This window comes from Thamnophis elegans, chromosome Z (assembly GCF_009769535.1).
Source record: "Thamnophis elegans isolate rThaEle1 chromosome Z, rThaEle1.pri, whole genome shotgun sequence".
NCBI lineage: Eukaryota > Metazoa > Chordata > Lepidosauria > Squamata > Colubridae > Thamnophis > Thamnophis elegans.
The window spans coordinates 40,406,743-40,432,327 of record NC_045558.1 but is presented as its reverse complement, the minus strand read 5'-3'; the positions used below and the strand labels follow the sequence as shown (position 1 = coordinate 40,432,327).

General features: G+C 36.4%; 1 protein-coding gene across 3 annotated transcripts; it reads left to right on the top strand.

Annotated features, from left to right (window-relative positions):
- Positions 1 to 163: 163 nt before the first annotated feature.
- TRA2A (transformer 2 alpha homolog) lies at positions 164 to 25,259 on the top strand. Of its 3 annotated transcripts, XM_032234516.1 has the most exons (9): positions 164 to 382; positions 566 to 1,018; positions 6,033 to 6,166; positions 6,979 to 7,147; positions 8,205 to 8,393; positions 15,741 to 15,856; positions 20,654 to 20,797; positions 24,183 to 24,250; positions 24,432 to 25,259. In XM_032234516.1, the coding sequence occupies exons 2-9, from the start codon at positions 992 to 994 to the stop codon at positions 24,440 to 24,442; spliced, it is 858 nt and encodes a 285-aa protein (XP_032090407.1). In that variant the 5' UTR covers positions 164 to 382; positions 566 to 991; the 3' UTR covers positions 24,443 to 25,259. The 3 variants fall into 3 exon arrangements, with proteins under 3 accessions (XP_032090407.1, XP_032090405.1, XP_032090406.1); XM_032234514.1 differs by lacking the exon at positions 566 to 1,018; XM_032234515.1 differs by lacking the exon at positions 566 to 1,018 and having other exon boundaries at positions 165 to 382; positions 6,979 to 7,138.
- The last annotated feature ends 326 nt before the right edge of the window (positions 25,260 to 25,585 follow it).

Sequence of the window (25,585 nt, the reverse complement as noted above, 5' to 3'; positions counted from 1 at the left end):
CTTCTATGCTATTGCAATCCACGTCAAACATTCCCGGAAAACACGTGCAAAGCCTAGACCCAAAAAAACTGCGCGTGTGTTACTCCGCCCAGCCTACTACCGGCGCGTAGTTCCTTGCGGCGCAGATGCTCACATTGTGGCATATCTGGGCGTGGCACCAGGAGCCCCTCCCCTTCCCTGAGTGTCGAGCGCAGACCTTAGTGACTGAAGCGCCATTTTGCGTTGCCGTCGCCGCAGCGTAGAAGTTAGGTAATTGGAGGCAGGGGCAGGAGAAATTCGGGGCTCGGCGCTCCCTCCTTTGGATTCCCACTTGTTTGGCCACCTGCCGCCTCAGACACGCGCCAGCATGAGCGACGTGGAGGAGAATAACTTCGAGGCGAGGGTGAGTAGTGAGCGGTTTCTGTTCGGGCCGAGGTGTCGGAGGCCTGGCCTGGCCCTGAGGCCGAGAAGTGGGCGAAGAGGAGGAGGAGGGGGAAAAAAGGAGCCTCCGAATCGGGCGCTGAGCGGGGCGGAGTCATCCTGAGAGACTTCGTTGTTCCTTACCAAAATGGTTCCTTCTTCCGAGGTGGGGCTATGCTGCATTCCGCCCGCAGGGACCGTGCTCCCGTTGGCTGTTTCGACTCCGGGCCCTGCTTTACCGCCTTCCGGACCAAGGATCCTCGGACTTAACAAACCGTGATCCAGACTCCTCTTTTGGCGCCATCCCTCATCCCTTTAATGGACTTTGGTTCCGGCGCCCCCTCGGGTTTTTTAACCGTTTGCCCTGTCCCTATTTTATTTTATTGCCATTTTTAAAGTTATTTCATTCCCTATCGTTTTAACCCCCCCTTTTCACTGTAGCAAACATATCCCCCCTCCCAGTAAATCCAAAGAGAAAGTATGCGGGGCTGGTGGGAAGGGACCACCCCATACACAGAGAAATGTGGGAGGGCCGGCTGTAAAGAAGCCCACTTGTCGTGGAAGAGAGTTGAGGATCGTTTCTAATAATACGATGAAAATGGCGTCAGGTTTTTTTCAGGTAAAAATGCTGTTAAGCTTCCAGCATGATTTATTAGGTTTACAACAGAAGACAGAGTCAACATTTTGTTATGATAAGATATTTAAGGTATGGTATTAGTGGATATTTTCTGCATTATTGTGGGCAGTAATAATGAAAAGAGTTAATTAGAAGCTACTTGCCACTGTTCCAATTCTAGGTTTGCACTATCTTAAATAACTTATCAGTCATTATTTAATTATTGAAAGGATTTCTAAATTTTATATAGAGAGTATAGTAGCATATTTTTAAAAATGTTGTCTGGGAAGAATGTTAACATTATTTTTATATTTAGATTTGTGTGTATGTATGTGTGTGTGTATGTATTCTAATACAGTATTAAAAAAACTTTTGAGATAATTTCGTTCCTCTCCTACCTTATAAATTTGGGAAAACCCATTTTTTTAAAAACCTGACATATCTTATTACTACTTTTCTCAAAAATCATAATTGAAGTGTGTGATTCAGTGCAAATCTATCCTTGTATAAGAATATATTTCAGCCTTTACAATTAATGTTCATTTGGATCTAATAATGATGTTTCATAAAGCTTATTCTCACATATTTTAAATCTTGAAAAACAACCAAACCAAATGTAAAACTGTGATAGGCTTTTTCAATATATTTAGGATTATTGTTTGATTTTCTGTGCAAAAGTTAGGAACACTTATCTTAATATTGAAGCAGCCGCTGGAAGTTGTGAAGAAATGAAAAAAAATGAAACAATTTGAAACTAGGCAAGATAGAAGTGTATAGTGTAGCTATATTAAAAGAATAAATTACCCAGTGTAATTAGATTTAAGAATCGGTGCAATAAAATCCTCTTTGTTACTTAAAAATGGTATTGAAGTAGCTTTTTTGTTATGTTTTGGTGAGATATACTTCCCTTAATAAGAAATGCCCTGCATTAGCTACCACTGAACTGCTTGGCTTAATTCAGGTGATATCTACAGGTAGTCATCTGCTTACAACAGTTTTCATTTAGTGACAGTTCAAAGTTACCACGTCATTGAAAAAAGTGATTTATGACCATTTTTTCACACTTTGGATCATTGCAGCATCACCATGATCACATGATCAACATTCAGATGCTTGGCAACAGACTCATTTTTATAATGGTTGTAGTGTCCAGGGATCATGTGTTCACCTTTTGCAATCTTCTGACAAAGTCAATGTGGACACCAGTTTCACTTCCTAACTGTGCCACTAACTTACCAACTGCAATGATTCCCTTAACAACTGTGGCAAGAAAAGTAAAACTCACAACAAATATCTCACTTAGCAACAGAAATTTTAGCTCAATTGTCATAAGTTGAGGGCTACCATATACTCTCTAAAGTCCAGTCAGACTCAATTGTGATTATAAGTGGAAGTATGTCCATGTCAAATTTTCTCTCGATTTTATTTTACATTCCCCCTGAGAAAATTTTAATACATTTATTTTAACTTAGCTTCTTGTGCAAAAAGCCACATAAGCTGTTTTTTGTGCATAATATAGATTGTATTTATTTCATACTTTTAAGAATGGCCCACCTAACATAGAAATCACTGCTATTTTCTTAGACCAGCTTACCTGAGTTTCTTGAGGTTCATACTAGCCTTCCCTTTATGTTTATATCTGAGGTAGACCTCATAAAGCTGAGAGATCCACACCACTCTCTTAAGATTTAAAAATCTGGAGAAATTGAGTTGCTCATTGCATTTTTGAGAAGGTAACAAATTTGAGAAGGTAACAAGTCCCTATTTAGCTATTTAAATTTTATGGTTTCCCTGTAGAATTGTTCTTATTTTTATAATATAAATATATTAAGAAATATTGTTTAATATTTTTGATTTTATGTACAAATAGTCCTTGACTTAAGATCATAATGGAGCCTGGAATTTCCATTGTAAATCATGGCAGTCATAAGTTGAGAGGCACATATGATTGACCCAATTTTGTGACCTTTTATGCAGCAGTCATTAAGGGAGTCAATGCATTCATGTTTGGCAGTTTTTGCCAAAAACTGTCCAAGAAAGCATGCTTCTAGCAAAAAGTATTAAATTGCAGAACACTGCAATCTGTCACAAAGGTGTGTCAGTTGTGAGTTGGACAAAATGCAGTCATGATAATATAAATGCAGATTATAAAATTGGGTTGCCTTCTAATATTAGTGTGTTTTTGATGTTGACATTGGTCAATCTCAAACGCTTACAAAGATAAGGGGGTTACTGGGAAATTTCAAGAGTACATAATAGATCTGGAAATTGGGAAAAAATTCTTTTTCAATGTAATTTTTTTCTGTTCTAAAAATGACCAATACAGTTGTGCAATATATATTTTTAAATTAGAAAGATCATTTATGTGAAAGATACAGTAGTCATCTCACTTGAAAAAGATGTCTCTGTATTAAAACTAGATATTTCTAAATGCATTGATCAGGATATAATTTCAAAAATATTTAAGTGGAAATGGCATCAAGGCAAGGCAGCTTGTCTACTCTTTCCAAAGTTGTTCTACACTAATAGGCATTTATATCAATCAATCATGATGTACATTTAAACCTACATTAATACATTTAAAAGTGGTTGGCCAGGGCAGGACTAGAACTCATGGTCTCCCAGTTTGTAATCTTGAGCTTTAACAATTACCCCAAACTGGCTCTCAGACTAGAATTATAACGTATATTAGATATTTGATTTATATCTGACTTTTCTATTCATATCAATATAGTATAGAAATGGAGATTTTAGAATTAATATTAAAATTAACAGTGGTAGTAATTTAAGTCGCTCCATCAGTCAGTGTTAATAAACTGCAGTCTCTGAAATTTTAGTCATGTAACAATGTAACTAATCTCTATGTATAAGTCCAGTGGAGCAAGTAAAGAAAACTATAATTCGTTTTATATGCAGTTCACTATTTAGAAATAACTATTCCTTAAAATTATCTGGTATCTCAATCTGGTAAATTGAAATTATTTGTTAGTAATTATATGAGATATTGTCAATTGTTCGTTTAACAATCATATCATTAACTTAATTGCAGTGATTTACTTAACAACTGTGGCAAGAAAGGTCGTAAAATGGGGCAAAATTCTCTTAACAAATGTCTCACTTAGCACGAAAAATTTTGGCTCAGTTGTTGTTGTAAGTTGTGACCTATCTGTAGTTCCTTGTAGTAAGCTATCTACCATTATCTATGGTCTTATGCATTTTCAAGTTTTATATTTATTACCCATTTTTCTGCCATTAAAAATCTTTTGTTTTTAGAAGTTTTTCTTAAGCGGTTAGATTACATGATAGTTAATTGTGGGAAGGTACTGTAGAGTACTTTTACGTAACCGTAGAGTACATAAAAATTGAATTTTAGAAAAGCCACGAAGCATTTGCAGATCCTTGCTAAAAGTGCAAAATGTTTGAGATTTTTGCAACTTTATTCAGTACTGTATTTTAAAAATGATAGGAAAAAGATCTGAGATTAGAAAATAAAATGAACATTTTTAACTTCTGGGAAAAAATGGGCCCCTTTTCAAATCAGCTTTTGAATTAAGTAAATTTGAGAGTAATTCATACCTGCTTGATACTTTAGTTTGGGAGAACAAATGATTACCTCATTTAGATACATATAATATACATGCCCAAAGTTTGCTGTTTCTATATTGCCTTGCCTAATATATTCTCATAGAGTACAAAGTAGACATCTAGTCAAGCAGTTAACCCATTACCCGAACTATAAAACCATACTGATATTAGCAAATAGTTTTGTTTTGTTTCTATTTTACTGTACAAGTATTTGTAACTTGAATAAAATAATCACACTTAATGATAGACATGAATTATGAGATTTATATATCAAAGGTAGCTTCGATGGCTCAGATTCAAAGAAGTAAATCAAATTTGCATTTTCAGTACAGTTTGGGACTTGAATAACCAGCACTTAATATGTATTTTAGAACCAAATTTGTACTGTTGTGCAATATTTCTGTTTAAAAAGCAGAATAATAGTCAAGACACTATTATTTGTATTTGTGTTAATGGATATACTATTGTAATTCTTTGAATCTTTGCCTATACGTTTACTTACCTTTTTAAACTACAGGCAAGTGTGTGTTTAAGAATGTGTGTTTGTGTGTGTGTGTGTGTGTGTGTTTATATATATATATAAATACAAATTGGATAAATATTACAGACTTGAAAGTTACTGAAGTGAGGGAACAGAATAGGTATACAATATTTGGGAAACACTGCAAGGGAATCGTGGACTCATTAGTAGAGCCTATATGATTATATCAGTTAAAATATTTTTAATTGCTTTTATAAACTAGTTATTTGCTTTTCACCTGCTGGCTATTCCATTTTAGTCGATAAAGTTCTGAAATCCAGCAGGGTTTTATAATCCCCACATGCTTAAATATACTAAATGTTCTTTTTCCATTAAGGTTAATGTTCGTGAAGAAATGGAAGAGTTTTTTCCAAGAATGTGGAAGATAAATCAAGATAAAAGAAGGCTAATGAAAAATGTTAAAGATCAGAAAATTAAAATTGAATGGGGGAAAAAATTGAACAGAAGATTGGTCAGATAGAAGCACTTGAATATTTTTAAGGCTATAATGAATTGTTTGAATTGGGGAAGAATACACGAAGTATGAAAAATGAAAATTGAAGAATGAAGAAAAGTAGAAAGCAAGAGTGAAGTAGCATTAAAAGAATCTGGAAGAATGAATGGGTCCTAGGTTAAGTAAATGTATGGCTTATGTTCCAGTGTCTGTATGATCAAGTTAGAGATGAATTTGCATGATTACTTAGTTAATAGAACATTGGTCATCTGGTTCATGTAGGGAATTATTTGAGGAAATTGAACAATGTTAATAGTGGGTTAAAGAGAACCTTGCCCTAGAGGGTATCGCCTAACCTTTATTTTTCAGGCACAATCAATAAAATATAGTTATTTTTAACATAAGAAGGTAGGCATTTGTGCAACCAATACCATTTGTAATACTGCTTTTTTCGGTAGGAATCACGCTCCCAGTCAAAATCTGCAGCTGCGAGTCCTGCTCGTGCAAAATCTGAGAGCAGGTCAGGATCTCGTAGCCCATCAAGAGCTTCTAAACATTCTGAATCACACTCTCGATCAAGATCAAAATCCAGGTATGTTATGTTTATTAAAAACTTGAATATGTTAAACTTTATTTGTACACTTGTTGGTTGGATCTTTCACTGGAAAATTTAGACATTATAGAACTAAGATTTTTGTCAGGGCTTGAAAAATGCCCAGAAACTTCGTAAGTAATCATATAGTTATAATAACAAAAATAAAAAGGTGGTAATGTGATATTGTAGAACCTATCTGAATAGTTGTCCTGTGCATGTTTTCAAGCAATTGTGACGTATTTTAACAATATGTAAATATACACATGCAAATGTAGAAATACAGGTAAGCCATTTAAATTCATTGCTACACGTAGTTATGAAAAATATGAAAATATTTCTATAAGAATATATAAAGACTATTTGAACGGAAGTTAAAAGATTTACATGACAAATTTGTGTCTCAAATAAAAATACAAATTTCTGCATTTCACACCACCTAGAATAGGGTGGCAGTGGTCATGTAGCTTTGGGAGTCTTTCTGCAATTCACTGCTTCAGTTTAGAATATTAAGACTTGTAGTATTACTTCATTTCTTTGCCTTTAAAAAAAATAACAAATCTGTTTTGGGATAAGTGAGGCTTAGAATTACTTTAAGATATTTCTTTGATATGTAACTCCAGCATCTTAACAGCATGTCAGGTGCAAGAGCTTATTCCATAAGTTGCCCATGTTTTGAATTAATGTCTTAATTTTTTATCAGTTATATAAATGAATTCAGTTGTTTTAAATTTTGATTAATAACTTTTAATGCTAATTTTCATGGGTTATTGAAGTTTTTATATGGAACTTTATTTTTACCATTTATCTAGATCTAGATCCAGAAGACATTCTCACAGGCGATATACTCGCTCTAGATCCCATTCTCACAGGCGGCGATCACGGAGTAAATCATATACCCCAGAATATCGGCGTCGAAGGAGTCGAAGCCACTCTCCTATGTCCAACCGAAGAAGGCACACTGGCAGCAGAGTATGTAGTGTAAGCTTGTAGGAATATTATGGGGTTTTTTATCACTTTAACTTGGCTGGCTGTAACAAAGTTTCTGTATTCAAGAAAAAAAGATAAATCTTTACATTTTCTGCTTTACAGGCACAGTTACTTTCATCTTAGCTACCAGAAGTTCCCCAAAAAGTAAATGTGTATTTTGCTACTTAAACTTGTCCTTTATTTCTCTTGTTTGCAATAAGGTGTGAATTAGAAATGGTGAGAAAAGGAGTGGTAACTGGGTAGAAGAAATTAAGGAACCAAAGCAGCTTGCTTCTAAAATTTCTGCTGAAAAACTATACTAATATTTCTTTTGAGAATTGGATTGGCCATGGAGAGTACAAGTTTAAAGCCTTTCCTTAGGAGATATTTAAATAGCATAATTTAAAGTACTGGATAAAATGTTTAAAATCAGAACGATGAGATGAGGAAGATTAATACATAGCTCACTTCACAGTAGATTCCTTTCTTATACCTCTAATAATTTGAATGAAATTGTCTTTTTAAAGAAATTTGATTCAGTGATGGATTAAACAGAATATTTCTGTTCTGTTTATATGCTACTCAGTATGCAACTTCTTGAAATATTTTGCTATCACTGTTTCTGGGCAAGACTAAGTATAAAGTCTCCTCAGTTGACAGCCGTTTGTTTAGTGACTGCTTGAAGTTACAGTGGCACTTGAAAAAGTATGACAATTTGTCACATGACCATTGCAACATCCCTGCGGTCATGTGATCAAAATTTGAATGTTTGGCAAATGTTAAGCAGTTTATTGCAGTGACCCCAGTGTTATGTGATCACCTGTAATCTTTGGCAAATAGAGTCAGTGGGGTAATCTGATTCACTTAACAATTGTGTTACTTACTAAACTGCAATGATTAAATTAACACCAGTAGCAAGAAAGATCATTAAATGGGGCAAAACTCACTTAACTGTCTTGCTTAGCAATGGAAATGTTGGGTTTAATTATGATCATAAGTCAAGAACTGCCTGTAACTGGTTTAACTGTCAGTAAGAAGATACCTAATATTTTAACTTGGTACATTTTAGGCTAATCCAGATCCTAATACATGTGTTGGAGTGTTTGGCCTCAGCTTATATACTACTGAGAGGGATCTTCGAGAAGTCTTTTCCCGTTACGGGCCATTGAGTGGAGTCAATGTTGTGTATGATCAACGGACTGGGCGATCAAGAGGATTTGCATTTGTTTACTTTGAAAGAATAGACGATTCTAAAGAGGTAAAAAAAAAAATCTAAAAGTATCAGGTTTTTTTGCAAAGATACTTCTTAACTTTGAAACTGCCTGATAAATAATACAGATAAATTTCTATAATCACACATATAATGAAATAAATGGCTTCTTTTGATGACTTTAACTATAGTTTAATTTATGTAGGATACTAAATATATAATCTTGATTATCTTTTTTTAAACACAACCTCATATATCAGATTTTTTTTTTATCCAATTAAAGCTAATAATTATTCTGGGGAGCAAAGGATGCATCCTGGATGTGGGTCAGTATATTCTGTGCAGGCAGTTCCTGACAACCTTAACAATTGGAAACAGACTGCATCGCAAGTCAACACCATATAACCTAACCCAGTTTTAAGAATTATTTTTACCATGGTTGTAAGTTGAATCATGCGGTCGTAAATATAAATCTAATTTAACCAATGGCAAGTTTTGCCAGAAACTGCCCCAAAAGTCACAAATGCCATGATGATGCAAATAGTCATAAGGCTGGTTGCCAAGTGCCCAGATTGTGATTACATGACCATTTGGGGCAGTGGGTAGGGCGAAAGTCAAAAGTTTCAATTTGAAGATATAACTGACTTTTGGAGATAGACATTAATTCAAATTCTCATTATCCAAAGGGTTGTAAATGGAAATCTACCTGAATACTTTTTAGACACTTAGGTAGGAATTTGGCGAGTTTCCAGATGGTCTCTAGAAATGCTACTTGCATGTTAAAGCACAAGGGTGTCTGGGGTAAAACTAGATTTTGGTTTTGATGTTGACATTCTGACCAAAATATGCCAATATTGATCAGTGCATGTTATTAGCAAGGAATGTTCTATGTACCATGTTTCCCAGATAGGGTCTTATTTTCTTTTGACTCAAAAGTCCAATTGGCCTTATTATCCAGGGCAGGTCTTATTTTCAGGGAAACAAGGTGGCAATTCATTGAGGCTGCTAACTTTGTATCTTTTCTCTTACGAAAGTGTTGTTTGAAAGTCTTGAATGACCAGTATCATAACGTGCTGCAGCACAGATCAATATCTCTGGGAATTTCTCAGTAACTATTTCCTCAGTAATGGTAAATTATGAAAAGCATGAATTAAATGACAAAAGTACAGGTAGTCCTCAACTTACAACAGTTCATTTAGTTCAAAGTTACAACAGCGCTGAAAAAAGTGGTATGACAATTTTTCTTACTAATGACAGTTGCAGCATCTGCCTAGTCACATGATTTGCATTTGGATGCTTGACAACTGATTCATATTTATGATGGTTGCAGTGTCCCGTGGTCATGTGATCATCTTTTGTAATCTTCTAACAAGCCAAGCCAAGGCGGATTCTCTTAAACGTGTTACTAATTTAACAACTACAGTGATTCACTTAACAAATACAGCAAGGAAAGTTGTAAAAGGGGGGGAAATTCACTTAACAAATTTCTCACTTAGCAACATAAATTATGGTCCTAGGTTGAGGACTACCTGCATATATTTGAGATTAAAATAAATAGATCTGAACAAATATCTGATTTTGTGACAAAAGTAAAGATGTAGGCTTAATTATGAGTAAAAGGGCTAATGTAAGTGTTTGAAATCAACAATAGGCGTTTTGATGTAGGTATGTCTTAAAACTAGAAATCCATAGGTTAATGCTAAGGAAAAACTAGATATGAATATTAAGGAAATTACCCGTATTTTTTGGAGTATAACATGCACATTAGTTTTTGGGGAAAGAGAAAAAAATCTGCCTCTGCCTACCAGCATCCATTGGTATTCATCTAGGTAGTATCCTTGCAGCAAGCAGCAGCTGTTTAGCTTCAGCACATAATCTCAGCTTCATTCAGCACAAGCAGCTGATTGGCGGTTGGATCGGCCTCCCAGAATACTGCCAATCAGTCTTCACACTGCAGGGATCGCCACCGTCCATCGCCACCTCCATGCATTGCGTTTTGGCTGGTTCTAGGCAACGGCAATCCCTGCCATGTAAAACCAGCCGAAAACGCAACACAGTGGCCAAAATGGAATGTGTGGAAGCCAAAAACATGACTGCGGAGACCAAAAATACAATATGCAGAGGTGATGATCCGCAATGATGTGCTGTGGCAATCCCCGAATCTGGAATAGCTCTAAAATGGAGTGTGTGGAGGCCAAAAATGTGATATGCAGAGACCGAAAACACGGCAATTAGTGGTGATGTGCTGCGGCATATCCCTGCCATCTGGAACTGGTCTAAAATAGAATGTGCGGAGACCGAAAACAGCCGAAGGGTGGGGACCGGTGAGTGAGCGGGGCTTCAGCAACATTTGCTGTATAAGAGGCACAGACATTTCAACCCACTTTTTTTGGGGGGGGGGAGTGCATCCTATACTCCCAAAAATATGGTACATAATACTTTCACAGAGTACCTGATTTTATCTGAGCTTGTTTGGGACTGATAGGGTATGCCAATGTATTTTAAACAGGGAGCACTAATGCAGTATCAGAACAAAATACACATTTGCACAAAACCATATTGTGGCTGGTATAGTTTTAATCTTACCGCAACCTTAACCCTATTGTTTATTTTTTGTAAGTATACATAATTTAGTGGTATGTGTGAACTTGTCCTGTTTGTCATATTAAAAGATGTGTTGGCTAATATGCTGCTAACTCAGCATATAAATCCATGGCTCAGCAACTTCATTTTAAACCTAATATTTTATACTGCTAATCCAACTAGGTAGCAGCATCCAGCTAACCACTGTTGATCTCAAATGATTAAGCAGATTTGGGCCTAGTAATTTGCATGGAATTATCAAAAAAGTCAAGAGCTATAGGGAGGCTTAAAAAAGAAACAAGCAATAAAAAGTTTATTTTTTATTGTAAAGAAACCTACATAAATACCTTAATCAACCAGAATCTGAATTCAGCTAGAAAAAGACTTTATGTTTATTATTGCTAAGATCTTTTGAAAAATTAGGAAGAAATTACATGCATAGATGATATTTCCCAGAAAAATTATCTTTAACCTATAGTTAAAATCTGCAGAAAAAATGTATTAAAAGTATAGTTAAAATCTAATGGCAATTGGACATCTTTTGAAAAAGGAGATATATGGTAAACTTATTAATTAGACATAATTTGTTTTAGGTGAAGTTTTAAAAGATTCAGTTATTTATTCATTTGAGGCAGTTTGATTACTGCCTTCAATATTCTTTCCATTGATACTGTAGTGAATGAGTTAAATCCTTAGAACTAAGAATTATGTCAGTATCAAATCAAGTTCTTTGGACAACTTTTTTTGTTCTCCTGATACACAAGGCGCTGGGAGGCCACAGCTCTCTCTATAATTTGTCAATTTAGTAATCAAGAGGGTTTGTGATTGCAATCTTATCTGCTCTAGTAGACATAACTTAGGGAGTCTATAGTCTCCATTTCATTAATTTTGAACCAGTAATTAAAAGTTCTAATTTTGGACAGTGCATAAATTATATAAATTCTCAATTCAGTTCTGACTGCTGCAACAGGTGAGTTCCAGTTTGGCCGTGGTACCGTTTTTCGCCCTCCACAGCCTTTAGGGAAGCCGCCTGAAGGTTCCGGACGGCAAAAGTGACTTCTAGTTTGGCCATAGGGCTGCTTTTTGCCCTCTGGAGCCTTCAGGGAAGCCTCCTGAAGGCTCCAGAGAGTGAAAAACGGCCCTACGAGCAAACTTCCATTTTGTCCATAGGGTTGATTTTTCACGCTCTGGAGCCTTCAGGAAAGCTTCTGAAGCCTCCAGGGCGAGGCTGTTTTCACCCTCACCAAGCTCTAGAAAGCACCAAAAGTAGGGGGAGCACTGATCACTCGCACATGAATGCAGGGAGGTAGTGGGTCACATGTGTGCTGGGTTGTGCACATAGCATTATGGGTGTGGCATGCCCGCACATGACTCCTCTGTGCTCCCCTCACTTTTGGCATGCAAACTAAAAATGGTTCGCCATCATTGGTCTATGCAATCCTACTTCTGAGTACGATAATAAGATCATATCATCATATTAGAGCAAGATGTTACGATTTCTATTTAGAATCATTGGCATGTACATCATAGAGTCCCTCATTAATCCTGGCAAGTCATTGGTGTATAAATTAAATAATAATGGGGCTAAAATACACCCTTGTCTTACCCTTTTGTTTGTGTGAATCCTGTTAATCAGAACTCCATTAACCCCATACTGCACTTTCAAACAAGTATTTGTATATAGGGCTTTAATCAGGATTAGTAGTCTAGCTCAATTTTAAGAGCTGTCAGTTTACACCATAGCACATCTCTGTTTACCAAATCAAATGTGGCTGTGAGATCTAAAGGCTATATATAGGGGTCTCTTTTTATAGGCATATTTGGCAATTAGATGGTTCAGAAAAAAGCAGTTGTCAATGGTAGATGAAATTGGCTAAAGCCTGCTTGCTCTTCTACGAGAATATGATTTTGCTCTGCCCAGATTTTCATTTTATTCAAAAGGAAGCTCGCATATATTTTTTCTACAATATTAATCAGACTAATGGGTCTATAAATACCGGTATACTTTTTATTTCCTTTTTTTGTGTATGGGGACCACTATTGCCATCTTCCAGCCAACTGGAATATGGCATGTGTTATTTATATGAGTGAAAAGACCTGTCAATAATGGACTCCACTAGTCAGTAAAATTCTTAAATATTTCTGCTGGTAGCAAATCTTCACCATGGGCTTTCTTGCTCTTCAGTCATTTAATAATCAATTGCATTTCTTTTATAGAGGCTGATGGCCAAGAGGGAAGGGTTTCAGGGGGTGCTAGTTCACCACTCAAAGGCAGTTTCTTTACTTAGAAGCAAACAGACTTCTATAATAGTTCTCCCATTCCTCAGCTAAGATTGTTATATAAAATATTGCTTTATAACTCCTGCTATATTGCTGAATTATGACTTTTACGGGCCAATTCAAGTTCTGCCCAAATTAAGGTAGCAGAACTTTTTTTTCTTTAATTTTATATTTTTGTTGTATTCTCTTGCTATGTGCAACATATCAGCTTGAATATGAGCAGTAGGGTTCTTCTGGGAAAGCCTCGTTGCTGCTTTCAATTTCTTTTTCAGCTGCTGGCATTCAGAATCAAACCAACGGGATCTACCCACTCAAGATCTTTTGATAGCAGGCTTAAGTGCTAGATGTTTCTTCAGGATATTACAAAGATTAGAAAATACATTGAAAGTTGACCGCCAGTCAGTAGGAGATGACTGGATTGTTCTAGCCCAGTTAGTAGCATTCTCTGCTTTAAGACAGTCTGATATTGCCTTACTATCAACTTTAGCTCACATTAACCTTTTATTATGGATCACTTCTACCTTTTTGGTGAGCCATGTGTCAGCCATATTACATGGTCTTCAATCTGAGAGACCTCGTAATGTCACACTTACAGGCTGATGATTGCTCTCTTCACTAAAGTGTACTGTGTTTTTGCAAATAATATTCATTTTACTATAATTTGCATTTAATAACATTTCTGTAAGTGGGGAAAGATTCATACAATTACAAACAGAAACCAGAATAAATTTGGTTGGATGAAAAAAATTAAATAATTTTACATTTGTAGTTTTGAAGCCAAAATTGGAATTAACATTGATAGATTTTTTTCCCCTCTTTTTCATTCTTCGTATTCTAAGCCATCTAAATAAAAAATAATTTTAAACACATTATACAGACATCAGTATATTGAAACAACACAATGCATAAGATTTATGACATCATAAAAAGGAAACAAATATTTCTGTGGAATAAAAAGAAACACTAGGTGGCAGTATAGTCTATAATTAATGTGGTTTTAAAAAATATTAAACAGGGATATATTCAATATTCAGTTTTCCTCTTATTTTGTTTCAAGCTATAAATAATACCGAATTACCTTGTCTGTGAATTTAATCCCTAAATTCTCAACTTTCCCACTTCAATATAATTATTTAAATTAAATGATAATATCCTGAAATGTGTTTGTGGCCAATACGTAAGTGTTATTGTACAATAGGGCAATTATGTCTTATGCAAAGAGATTCTGAGTGAACATTCTGATAGGTCTATTATGATATAGAAGCAGTAATTCTCTCTGGAATGGTGTTAACTTTTTCTAACAAAATATTTGATAGCAAACATGAATTTTCCTCATTAATTGAAATTATCAATTTTTAAATGTCTTAAGTTTCAACATCTCTGATTCTGTAAGGGATGGGGCCTAATGTAAAATCAGTCTCGTGATATATTAAGAATGTTTTAAAATACATTTTTACTGTTGCAATAGCAAAATACATAGGAAAATTTTTTATGTGAAATAGTAATAATAGATACAGTGGAATAAAACAAAAGAAGCAATATGGGAAATATTCCAGTGCCACATTCTTGCCTTTTATCACAAATCACTAAATTTGCCTTACTATGCAATGTGTATAGCATTAGCATATATGGGAGTCACCTTTCCTTAAATTTAATTAGATTTCTATTAAGTATATATAATGCCAATTTGTCATTGCAACATGTTCTCCATTTTTAGTTTTTCAATCTCATGTTGTAGGCAAAGTTTCTCTTCTCTTGGCTGTGCCAAATTTCTTCTTGCAGTTGTCATATATTTTAGTAAATTGTGATATTTTTCATTGATACCCAATAAAAATATTTGTACATTCAGTTCAAATTTTATTTTCAGGATTTTCTGACATTTTGATGCATTTCTGTCTACCACTTTTGAGGCGTTTTTAAAACATAACTACCACAATGCAGCATGTTTAAAAAGATACTAATTAAAAAGTTACATAAACAGGAATCTGATCTACAAAAGAATTAAAGAGGATTAATAGATCTGTGAAGAAATTAAAGACAGAAGATCTTTGAGGAATACGAAAGCAGAAGTTGTACATGGGGTGTTTTTAAGTTATATGTTTAGATTTGTATTTGCAAGTTTTAAGTTTTTTGTGGTTTATTGTGTTTTTATGCTTATTTTATAGTAGAATTTTAATAATGTTTATATAGATTAAAAAATAACTTGGATCTCTTCTGGAAGAGCTTTCATTAAAACTTCAATTATACCCAGTTCTTCTAGAAAAAATGAAATGGAAGTAGACAGGGAAGTAATGAAATGATAACTGAATCTGTGAGAAGAAGCTAATCATAGAATTCTTTATTTTAGTTGAAAAAAACAGCTGCCTATTTATTTTTTGTTTTTTGCTTTCCTTAGAAATAAAATGTCAGGAATGTATTAGCATTTAAATTGATCACAATCCCCCCCCCCAAAAAAAAGATTGAAGTTAAATTTGTAGAAGATTACTACATACAGACATAACAGTTTTGTGTTTTTTTTAATCTATCTTGTAGGCAATGGAACATGCAAATGGAATGGAGCTGGATGGTAGAAGAATCAGAGTGGATTACTCTATCACAAAGAGAGCACACACACCTACCCCTGGCATCTATATGGGCAGACCAACTCAGTAAGACATGTTTTTATTTCAAGATTGTCTTAATCCTATTACTATGAGAAATTTATTTGCCATTGGACTTTTAAGTGGAATGTTCAGTTCCTTTAAATATGTTCTAATCTAATGACTGATTTATTTCACTCTTATTATTTCTATAAATATATTCTATGACTGGCATTTTAAGTGAGACTTCAGAGCCCAATGGATAAGAGTAAACGTACACAGATCTGCTTATTCAAACTCCAAACAATCTATCTCACTAGAGCAGTAATGGGCAACCTTTTTGGCGTGGTGTGTCAAAAATCGGCAAAAAATCGAGCATAACTCGCGTTGTGTGTCACTTCGACAAAAACATAATTTTGCGCAATTTATAGTTTAAACTACAAAAATATATAATTGCAATATAATTGTATTTAATAAACCAAAAACAAATTATTTAACATACCTGCTTAGTAACTTCTTTGTTCATCAGTCACTTTTTTCAATGCCATTGTAACTCTGGTCACTAAATGTTTTCCCCCTCCTCGAGACTCCTCACTTCTTCCTTCATTCCTCTTGCTTATCTACCTTCACCTTATCTGTCTTCTGCTCTTTCCCTCTCTTCCTTCCTTTCTCCTTCCATCCTCTCTTCTTTCCTCACTCACTCCCTTCCTCCTTTCCTCTTCCTTCCTCCTTCCATTCTTTCAGCTTCATTTCTTTTGCCTATCTACCTTCTCTGTCTTTCTGCTCTTTCCATTTCTCTCTTCCTCTTCGCTTCTGTTCCTTCCTCCTTCCCTCTTTCTTCCTTCTTCCTTCCTTCTGCCTATCTACCTTCACCTTCTCTGTCTTTCTGCTCTTTCCCTGTCTTCCCCTTTCCTCCCTCCCTTCTTTCCTTTCTAGTTCCATCTTTTCTTCTTTCCTCTCTCCCTCCCTTTTTCCTTTTTCCTTCCTTCCTCTTTCCTCTTGCCTATCAACTTCATCCTTTGTCTTTCTGCTCTTTCCCTCTCTTCCCCTTTTCTTCCTACCTCCTTCCCTCTTTTCTCCCTCCCTTCTTCTTTTTCTTCTTTTTTTATTCCATCTTCCTCCTTCTCCTCCCATTCTTTCTCCTTCCATCCATCTTTTCTCCTTCCATCTTCTCCCCCCTCCCTTCTTCTTTTCCTTCCCCCCTCCCTCCTTCCTTCCTCTCCTTCCCTTTCTCGCACACAGGAAGGGGAGGGGAGGCTTTCTAGTCGCTTTCACAGCATAATTTCTTTATCTAACTTTTAAAAAACAGTGTGCAAATCAAACTTGAGATTTTCGTAACCTGCGAAGCACCAAGTTATTATCTTCTGTTGTTACAAATTCGCAGCTACTCCATTCTTTCCGATAGGGAACTGCATTTCCCAAGATGCCTCAGGTCCTCAAAGCGCTGAACGCGGTTTTGCAATTGACTCCAGCGAGGCCCGGTAGCCGCCGGCTGGGGTGGCTGTCAAGGCGCTGACAGCGGAGCAGACGCACCGTTTGTTACTGCTTCCAGCAATCGAGACGGGCGAGGGAAGCGGCGGTGGCGGACGTCAGCAGCGACTGTAACGACCGTGCAGGCGAGGTGCGGAGGAAGAACGGAAGGTCCCTCCCGCCCGCGACGACGGCTCCAGCCATGGACGAGCAGGCTGGCCCCGGCGTCTTCTTCAACAACAACAACAACGCGCTGCTCTTGCCGCCACCTCCGGGTGGGAAGCAACCACGCCTTGCCAACTCGCTTCCCACCTCAGCACAGGGGCCGCACAGGCGTGGTTGCTTCCCATCCGGAGGTGGCGGCAAGAGCAGTGCGTTGTTGTTGTTGGGGCCAGCCTGGTCGTCCATGGCTGGAGCCGTCATCGCGGGCGGGAGGGACCTTCCGTTCTTCCTCCGCACCTCGCCCGAGCAGTCGTTACAGTCGCTGCCGACGTCCGCCACCGCCGCTTCTAATTAATATAATTCTCCCTCTCTTTTTCACTCTCTCTCCAGCACACAAACGCAAATGCATAGGGCAGCCCACCTCACACACAGGTAACTCCGGGCAGCTTACAACATTATGATGCACGTTTCCCCATAGGAGAGGAGATGGGGAAGCCGGGGGCCCAGAGATCACCCGGGGGATGCCGAGGATGCCTTACCAATCGAAAGCCGGCATACCTCGTCATAATGGGGGATGGATTTCTTGCCAGGAAACGCGAGGGTTGGACAACGGCGGAGGCTCGGGTTTGTTTTTTTCCCCGGGAATAAAAGTGAACATAAGACTTCTAAATCCCCAGCAAGAAAAGAAATGCAACTGTAGTGGTCTCTCCCCCCCTTCCTCTAAAGAACAAATGTTATCTTGCCGCAGAAGCGAAGAAATCTCAGATTTCGCCCTTCTGCAACAGCCTCCCTCGGGATCCCGCTCCTCCGCTACAGATGCATCGCGTCCCAACAGCGGAACGTCTGGTCACCTTAGGGATGAATCCTGTGCGTGTCACCCCAAATGGCTACGCGTGTCAGCACTGACACGCGTGTCATAGGTTCGCCATCACTGCACTAGAGTGTTCCCTCAGAAGGTTTCAAAAGATTGGGTTCCAATACAACGTAACAAATAGTTCCAATATTTTGCTATAGGAAAGCAATGGAGCTCAAAATAAGCCCATTGTTCCCTTTTCTGTTTTGGGTCCTGGGGCTCCAGAAATAGGTGCAGTTGTAGTCTGTACTGAGTATTTCCTGAAGAATAAATAAATATCTTTAAAATTAACATAACATTAAATGGAAGCAATAGGGGTATGCATTTTTGCAGCTTTTGTTGACAGATAGCTCAGAACCTAATTCAGTTAAGAAGCTTTCAATTCAGGATAAGAGATGAACAGTATTTCTCCCTAATGATTGACTTCAACTTTCTTAATACATGTGTACAGGGCCTAGCTGCCAAGTTTAACAACATACTGTACTTTTTATATATAGCGTTCTGAAGTTGAACGTTATAGCATATCGTGAACACTTTTCTATTTGCCAACTGATAGAGAAACACTATATAATCCAGAGCTTCAGAGATTATTGTATTTGTTAAGTGGTCCCAGTTTTACAATTCTGGGCAGTATAACAATAGTATTTAGAACTTATATACCATATTTTTTGGAGTACAAGAGGCTCCTAAGTATAGAACGCATCTAGTTTTAGGGAGGAAAAGAAGAGGAAAAAATCTCCTTCCCCCTCCCAGTAATTTGCCTCCTTGCAGGAAACAGTACACAAAATACACAGTTTGTGGTGTGTTTCTGTGCGTTTGTGCCTGACCCATAGAAATAACAAAGAATTGGAGAAATGTACATTATGGCAGTAATGCCAGAAAGTTTTCTTAAATGTGGTCACACTAATTCCTCCCAATTATTTAAATAGACCTACTCCGAACATGACTAAGTCAGAATCTAATTAGACAACAGGACACTTACATTTTAGACTATACTTGTACAGAAGCTGTTAAAATTGATGTGGCTTTCTGGAAGTATATGTTATTCTCTGCTATTTAAAAGGAGATACAATAGCATGGGCCTCTTCAGATCAAGCATTTATTTTAAAAAGCTTCTTCATTTTGTTAAGTTGTCTAGAACAATAATAAAGCTGTCTTTAAAAAAACAAGTCTAATAATTTGAACATTCTATAGACATTTATAATTGATTTACCTTCTTGCAGCAAACAGCCTGATTAGCACAAGAAAAAAAATCTGCCTCTGCCTCCCATCGGTTTGCCTCCTTGCAGCAAACAGCAAGTTTCACTTTCAATTTCAGTATGGGCCTCCCAATTATTAACTGTTTCAGGCTGCAGGGATTGCCGTAGCCCCATGATGGCGAACCTACAGCACGCGTGCCACAGGTGGCATGCAGAGCCATATTTACTGACACACCAGTCACCAGCTCTGGCACTCTGCTGAGTTTTGGGCTTTCCAGAGGGCTGGGGAAGACTGTTTTCACACTCCCCAAGCTTCAAGAAAGCCTCCAGAGCCTTGGGGAGGGGAGGAGTCGCATGTGCCAGTGAGGGTTGAATTGGTGTGGGTGCGTGCAATAGCGCATGCACATACAATTTTGGCACACCATAAGAAAAAGATTAGCCTATTGCCGCTTCCAGAAACCCCATTTTCTCCATTTGCTGCAAGGAAGTAAATTGCTGAGAGGCAGAGACCAAAGGGTGAGGGCGGGTGGGTGAGGCTACTTTTGGTGTATAAGAAGCACCCAAATTTTCACCCTCTTTTGGGGGAGGGAGGTGTGTCTTATACTCTGAAAAATATGGTACTGCTTGATAGTGCTTTACAGCACTCTCTGGGCAGTTTAAAGTGCCGTCAGCACATTGCACCCAACAATCTGAGTCCTCATTTTATTGACCTCAGAAGGATGGACAGCTGAGTCAACCTTCAGCCAATTAAGATTAGCCTGCAATACTGCATTCTAACCACTGCGCCACCAGGTTCTTAGTGTACAACAGAATAACTAAAATGAATAAAATTAAAACTATAGAATAAAAGCCAATTAAAAATACTACAGAAATGTATACATACAGAGGAATGACCTCATATCAGTTAACTGTAGTTGAAAGCTTGCAAAAAAAGGTAAGGATTTAAATACTCTTCCTGAAGCATATTTATTTATTTTTTCCCTGAGCTTAGGATAAGACCTGAGCACATCTTGTAAATAATTTTTGATATATGATGCTAGTTTGAATAATTGCTGAAATTAAGTCAACTATGAATCTTCAGTTTCTTTATTAGAAGTATTGTCTTCATTCTTGATACAAATCTTAAATAGATGCATAGCTTTCAGCCTAACCTGTTTTAATTCTTTCTTTTTTAATAAATAGCAGTGGAGGCGGAGGAGGAGGTGGTGGTGGTGGTGGAGGAGGAGGAGGAGGAGGAGGAGGAACTGGCCGTCGCCGTGATTCCTATTATGACAGAGGATACGACAGAGGATATGACAGATATGAAGAATATGATTATCGCTATAGGTAAGTATTCAAATTGTATGTGGAAATTATAGAAAACTTTTAAAACAAGCAATAAATTCTAATAGTGTTGCTTAAAATTTTGTGAAGCCTTTTGAATGTTCAGTATTTCTGCCTAAATATCACATGATCTGTTCTCCACACATCCTAATTAGATAGAGAATCTAATTATAAAGCAGAAAAAACTTATTTATTATTTGTTTCAATAAATAAAGTTAAATATGTTTGTTCAATAATGGAATAGAAATAAATAATTTTTTTCAGAGTTCTGTTTTCATCTCTATTTACAGAACATTTTTTTCATTAACCTTTCAGTTTACACTGATCATTTTTCATAGATGGTAGATGGGTAGAAATGTTGTTTTTGTAGAGTACAGGTGATTCTTGCTTTACAATCATAATTGAATCAAAAATTATGGTCATAAATTGTGGCTGGTAAGTGAGACAGCCACATAATTGCTTTACTTAATGGCCACAATCCCTGATCTCATTGCAGTTGTTAAGAGGAGCAAGAGGTATTCAGGGTGGGAAAGTCCATAAAAAGAGCAACACAGCCCCAAGCTTACACTGCAACACCACCTCATCTCATATGTGGCCTGCTTCAGATTCCCCAGGCCTTTCACGACACCCTATGTTCCATGCCCTTGGACTTCCTCCCCCATCTTGCTGCACTTACCTTTTACAAAGATTGCCTTTGGGAAAGCAAAGCAACCAATCTCCACCTCCGCTGTTCCTTCACCTCCACCTCTGTTGCCTTTATTGAGAGAGAGACAGAGAGAGAGATTATGTGGAAAGCCATACATTTATTCAGAGGTCATTTCATACCATTGTGAAAGTACATGCCATTGTGGAAGTAGTCACAGTTCTTAAATTGCAAGTATTGCGGTCATTCCCAAAATGATGCTTATTCCAGGATGCCATAAATCAGCCTCTGTATAGGATGGCCATTTGGGAGATTACCAAGTTCTGTTTCCCAAAAGCAATCTTTGAGATGGCTTTGGGAAAGAATCTGCCAATACACTGTGTCACCTTTCTATACTGAAGCCACTTGATACAGTGCTGGAAGTGATAACCATTTTGGGAGCAAACACAATTTTTGGATTACAAGAATTGCAGCTTTGTGTTCTTATTTGGCCAACCGTTCCTAGAGAGGTTAACAATATTGTTGAATTGCATCCATTTATACAGAGTTTCCCCAACAATGGATTGGCAGAGTCCAAATTCCTGGGAAATAGTTTTGTAAGCTTTTCCAGCTTGATAAGAACCAACAATTTCTCTGGAGGTAATCAGAAATCTCCTTTGTTGAAGTTCAAACATCCTTCTCCATTTAGAAGAGATGGACAATCTAAGAGTCATATGAGTCCCCTAATTTCCACACCACCCTATGAGTACACCACTAAATTTGGGAGACAAACTTCAATTATCTACACTGCAGATTTAAAATGACAGATAAAAGTATATGGCCTTCATAAGCCAAATTCTGTAAATTTCTCTCAAAATGTGTGAAAAATATGTGCCCAAAATGTTCAGATCTACCTCTTCTAGGATATTGCCAGCAAATATTTTGCAGTATTTGGAAAACTCTATTTATTTACTATTTATTTATTTATTTATTTATTAGACTTATATACCACTTCATAGGGCTTTCGGCCCTCTCTAAGCGGTTTACAGATTTTTAGCAAATTGAGTCAGCAAATTTCTAAATTACTAAATTTCTATACTGCCCATTTTAGCTAATAGTATGAAACAGGCAGGATAATAATGAATATTATACTGAACATTTCATTAACAAATAAATGAAACTTTGTAATTTTGGTGGAGGAAAGGAGTGGCCATCTTACTTTGTACCCAACAGACAAATAAACTATTTTCCTTTGTTACCACTTTTAAAATCCATCTGGTAGTAGCAGATACATTTTCTAGCAAGGAACATTCTTTGTTCCTTGTTAGATAGAAAATAATTAGTCAAGCTTACTCAGTTGATTATTTTCTAATAAAAAAGAGGGGTATTCTATCATTGCATGTTCTTTTTTTAAGGAAAAAAATAGATTCAACAGATATTATCAGGATGAGATGACCTTGTTTGTATCCTGTGAAAAGGCAAAATAAATAGGAAGTGAGTTTTCCAGTTTTAAGTCTTCTGTAGATGCTATACTCTTGATTCTGCCTGACATTTAAAAAAGAAAAGAAATCAGTATTATTGGATTACAGTTCAGTGTAAAGGCTTTTAATTAGAGTGTGACAAAATAGTTAATACTATTTATTGTAATATTCTTTCATACATATAATTGAATCACTTTAAAAAGAGAGGAAAGATATACAGTGTGAGAAACAAATAATAAAATAGAAATGGAAGAAACTTGGTTTGGGAAGAAAATATCCTAGGAAGTACCTGGATGGCAAATAGGGCCATTTCAAAGTTTTTGCAAAAAAAAACCTGATTATAACCTGATTGGGGAGTTATTTAAAAATAGAATGTATATTCGTGCTAAGTAGCCTACAGCTGTTGTATAACCCAATATAGGTAATCCACACTACAAACTGCATTTGGGGCAGGCAACTCTGTCTTTAATTGATGCAGTTGCTAAGTGAAAATATCACATGACTAACTGGACTTAACCACTTCCACTGCAATTGTTTAGCAGATCACTGCAACTCATTAACATCACATGACCACAGCTTCCTACTGCCTTCCCCATTGACCTTGCTTGTTAGAAGATGACTGTAAAGGTTACAAATGGCATTCACATGACCACTGGTTGCTTCCGCCACCAAGAATGCATGCCAGTTGCAAAGTGCCCAAATTGCAGTTTTGTAATTGTGAGGACACAGCATTTGAATGGTCACTGATTGAGGTAGTAAGTAAGTGAAATGAACTACGTGTGTGTGTGTGTGGTCAACTTGCAACTACAATTGATTCAAAAATTTGCAAGATAATTAAGAGGGTTTTGCTTTACGTTACTACCTTAATTACCACAGTTATTAAGTGAATTAACTGTAGTTGTTAAGTTAGTAATATGATTGTTATAGTGAATCTGGCTTCCCAATTGACTTTACTTGTCAAAAGCTTGCAAAAGGTGATTTCATGATCCAGGACATAAATACATGTTGCTAGGCATCCAAATTTTGATTGCTTGACCATTGGGATGCTGCAACTGTCATAGGTATGAAAAAATGGTCATGTCACTTTTCTCAGTGCTGTTTTAATTTCAAATGGTCAATAAATGAATGAATATAAGTCAAGGATTACCTGTATAAAATATAACTCTGCTTTTCCATAAACCCTACAAACAATATATTCAAACCTCATTAATGTACATAATATTCATAATATATGAATATGAAATGAGCCACTGTCAACAAAAATACTTTGCATTTTCTTTCAAAGGAGGCGATCACCTTCACCATATTATAGTCGTTACAGATCAAGATCAAGATCTCGTTCCTACAGTCCAAGTAAGCATAACTATATTAATTAAAGAGTAAATCTAATCTTAATATAATGAGAGATTTTAAGAATATCATAGGAAATGCTAATACAATAAAGTCTCTTTTCAGAAAGAACTAAATTATTGTAGAAGCTGATGTGGAGGTGTGAATTTATAGTTACAGCATTCTTTTTCTTTCTTTCTTTCAGGGCGTTATTAAGAAAAACAGTCAGTTACAGAGCAAATACAATTTTTCAACAGCATGTTCCGAACCTAGCTTTTCCTGTTGGTTCCCTACCATTATCCTGTATCCAATTAAAATGTTCCTGGTTCATTAAGATGTATTTTCTTTTGAAATACCCTTTTTCTTCTCTTCTTATAATATTCCAGGTGTAATTGTTGTAGTTTTATGTACTTAAATACCTTTAAACAAAAATTAATGGGAATCCCAAGAGTGGTAAAATATTTTGTAATTCATGCATTTGTTTGTTTTATTAAACAAGTGGATTTTTGTTCAACCTCATGGAGAAAGAACTGGTGTGCTAATGCTTGCATGTCGTATTTTCAGTAGAAAACTACTACTTTAATAACCTCTCATCTTTTGTTTCAAAAAAATCTGCTTGTCCAGTTTATTTCACTCTAACACAATTTGGTATGTTAATCTGAAGCCAGAATTTCCTGTATCCTTAGTTTAATAATTAAAACAATATTGGACTGGAAGGACTATACCTTGGAGGGTGAGAAAAAAACCCTTATACCCGACACTCTCTTTAATGAGCTTTGGTAAAATAATCCCAGTACTGCTGAGAGGAAATTGAAATTTCTTTTAAATACCAAGCTGACCTGCAAAGTATTCCTCCTATTTTTATTACTCCCTAATCAGGATAAGCCTAAGTGACTGGATATAAGAATTATTTGATCTGTTCACACAAGTCTACATGATACAGAAATTAAGATGAAGCAGGTTCTATTTAGTAGTATGGTCTGAAATTGTAATTATTTGACTTTTCAAAATAAATTTAAATTGTACAAATGTAGTTGTTCAGTATTTCTATAATTTGTTAAAGAGTTTTTAGATTTGAAGCTGGTAATGGGTAATTCAAAGTAACAAATAATTAGACATATTGATAATCTGAAAACAAACCCCTTGTGTCTAACTTTATATTCTGAGGAAAGATCACTTGAATACACACTGAACTGAAAAACAGTACAAAAATTAAGATCTTAAAATTCAGCATGTGAAAGTGGATTTAAGAATATGATTCTTATCACTTTCTGCATTATTAAAGGTTTAATCTTACATGCAGATGTTACAAGGAAAAAATAGAGAAAAAGTGCAGGTCCCCTAACTACAAAAAAACAA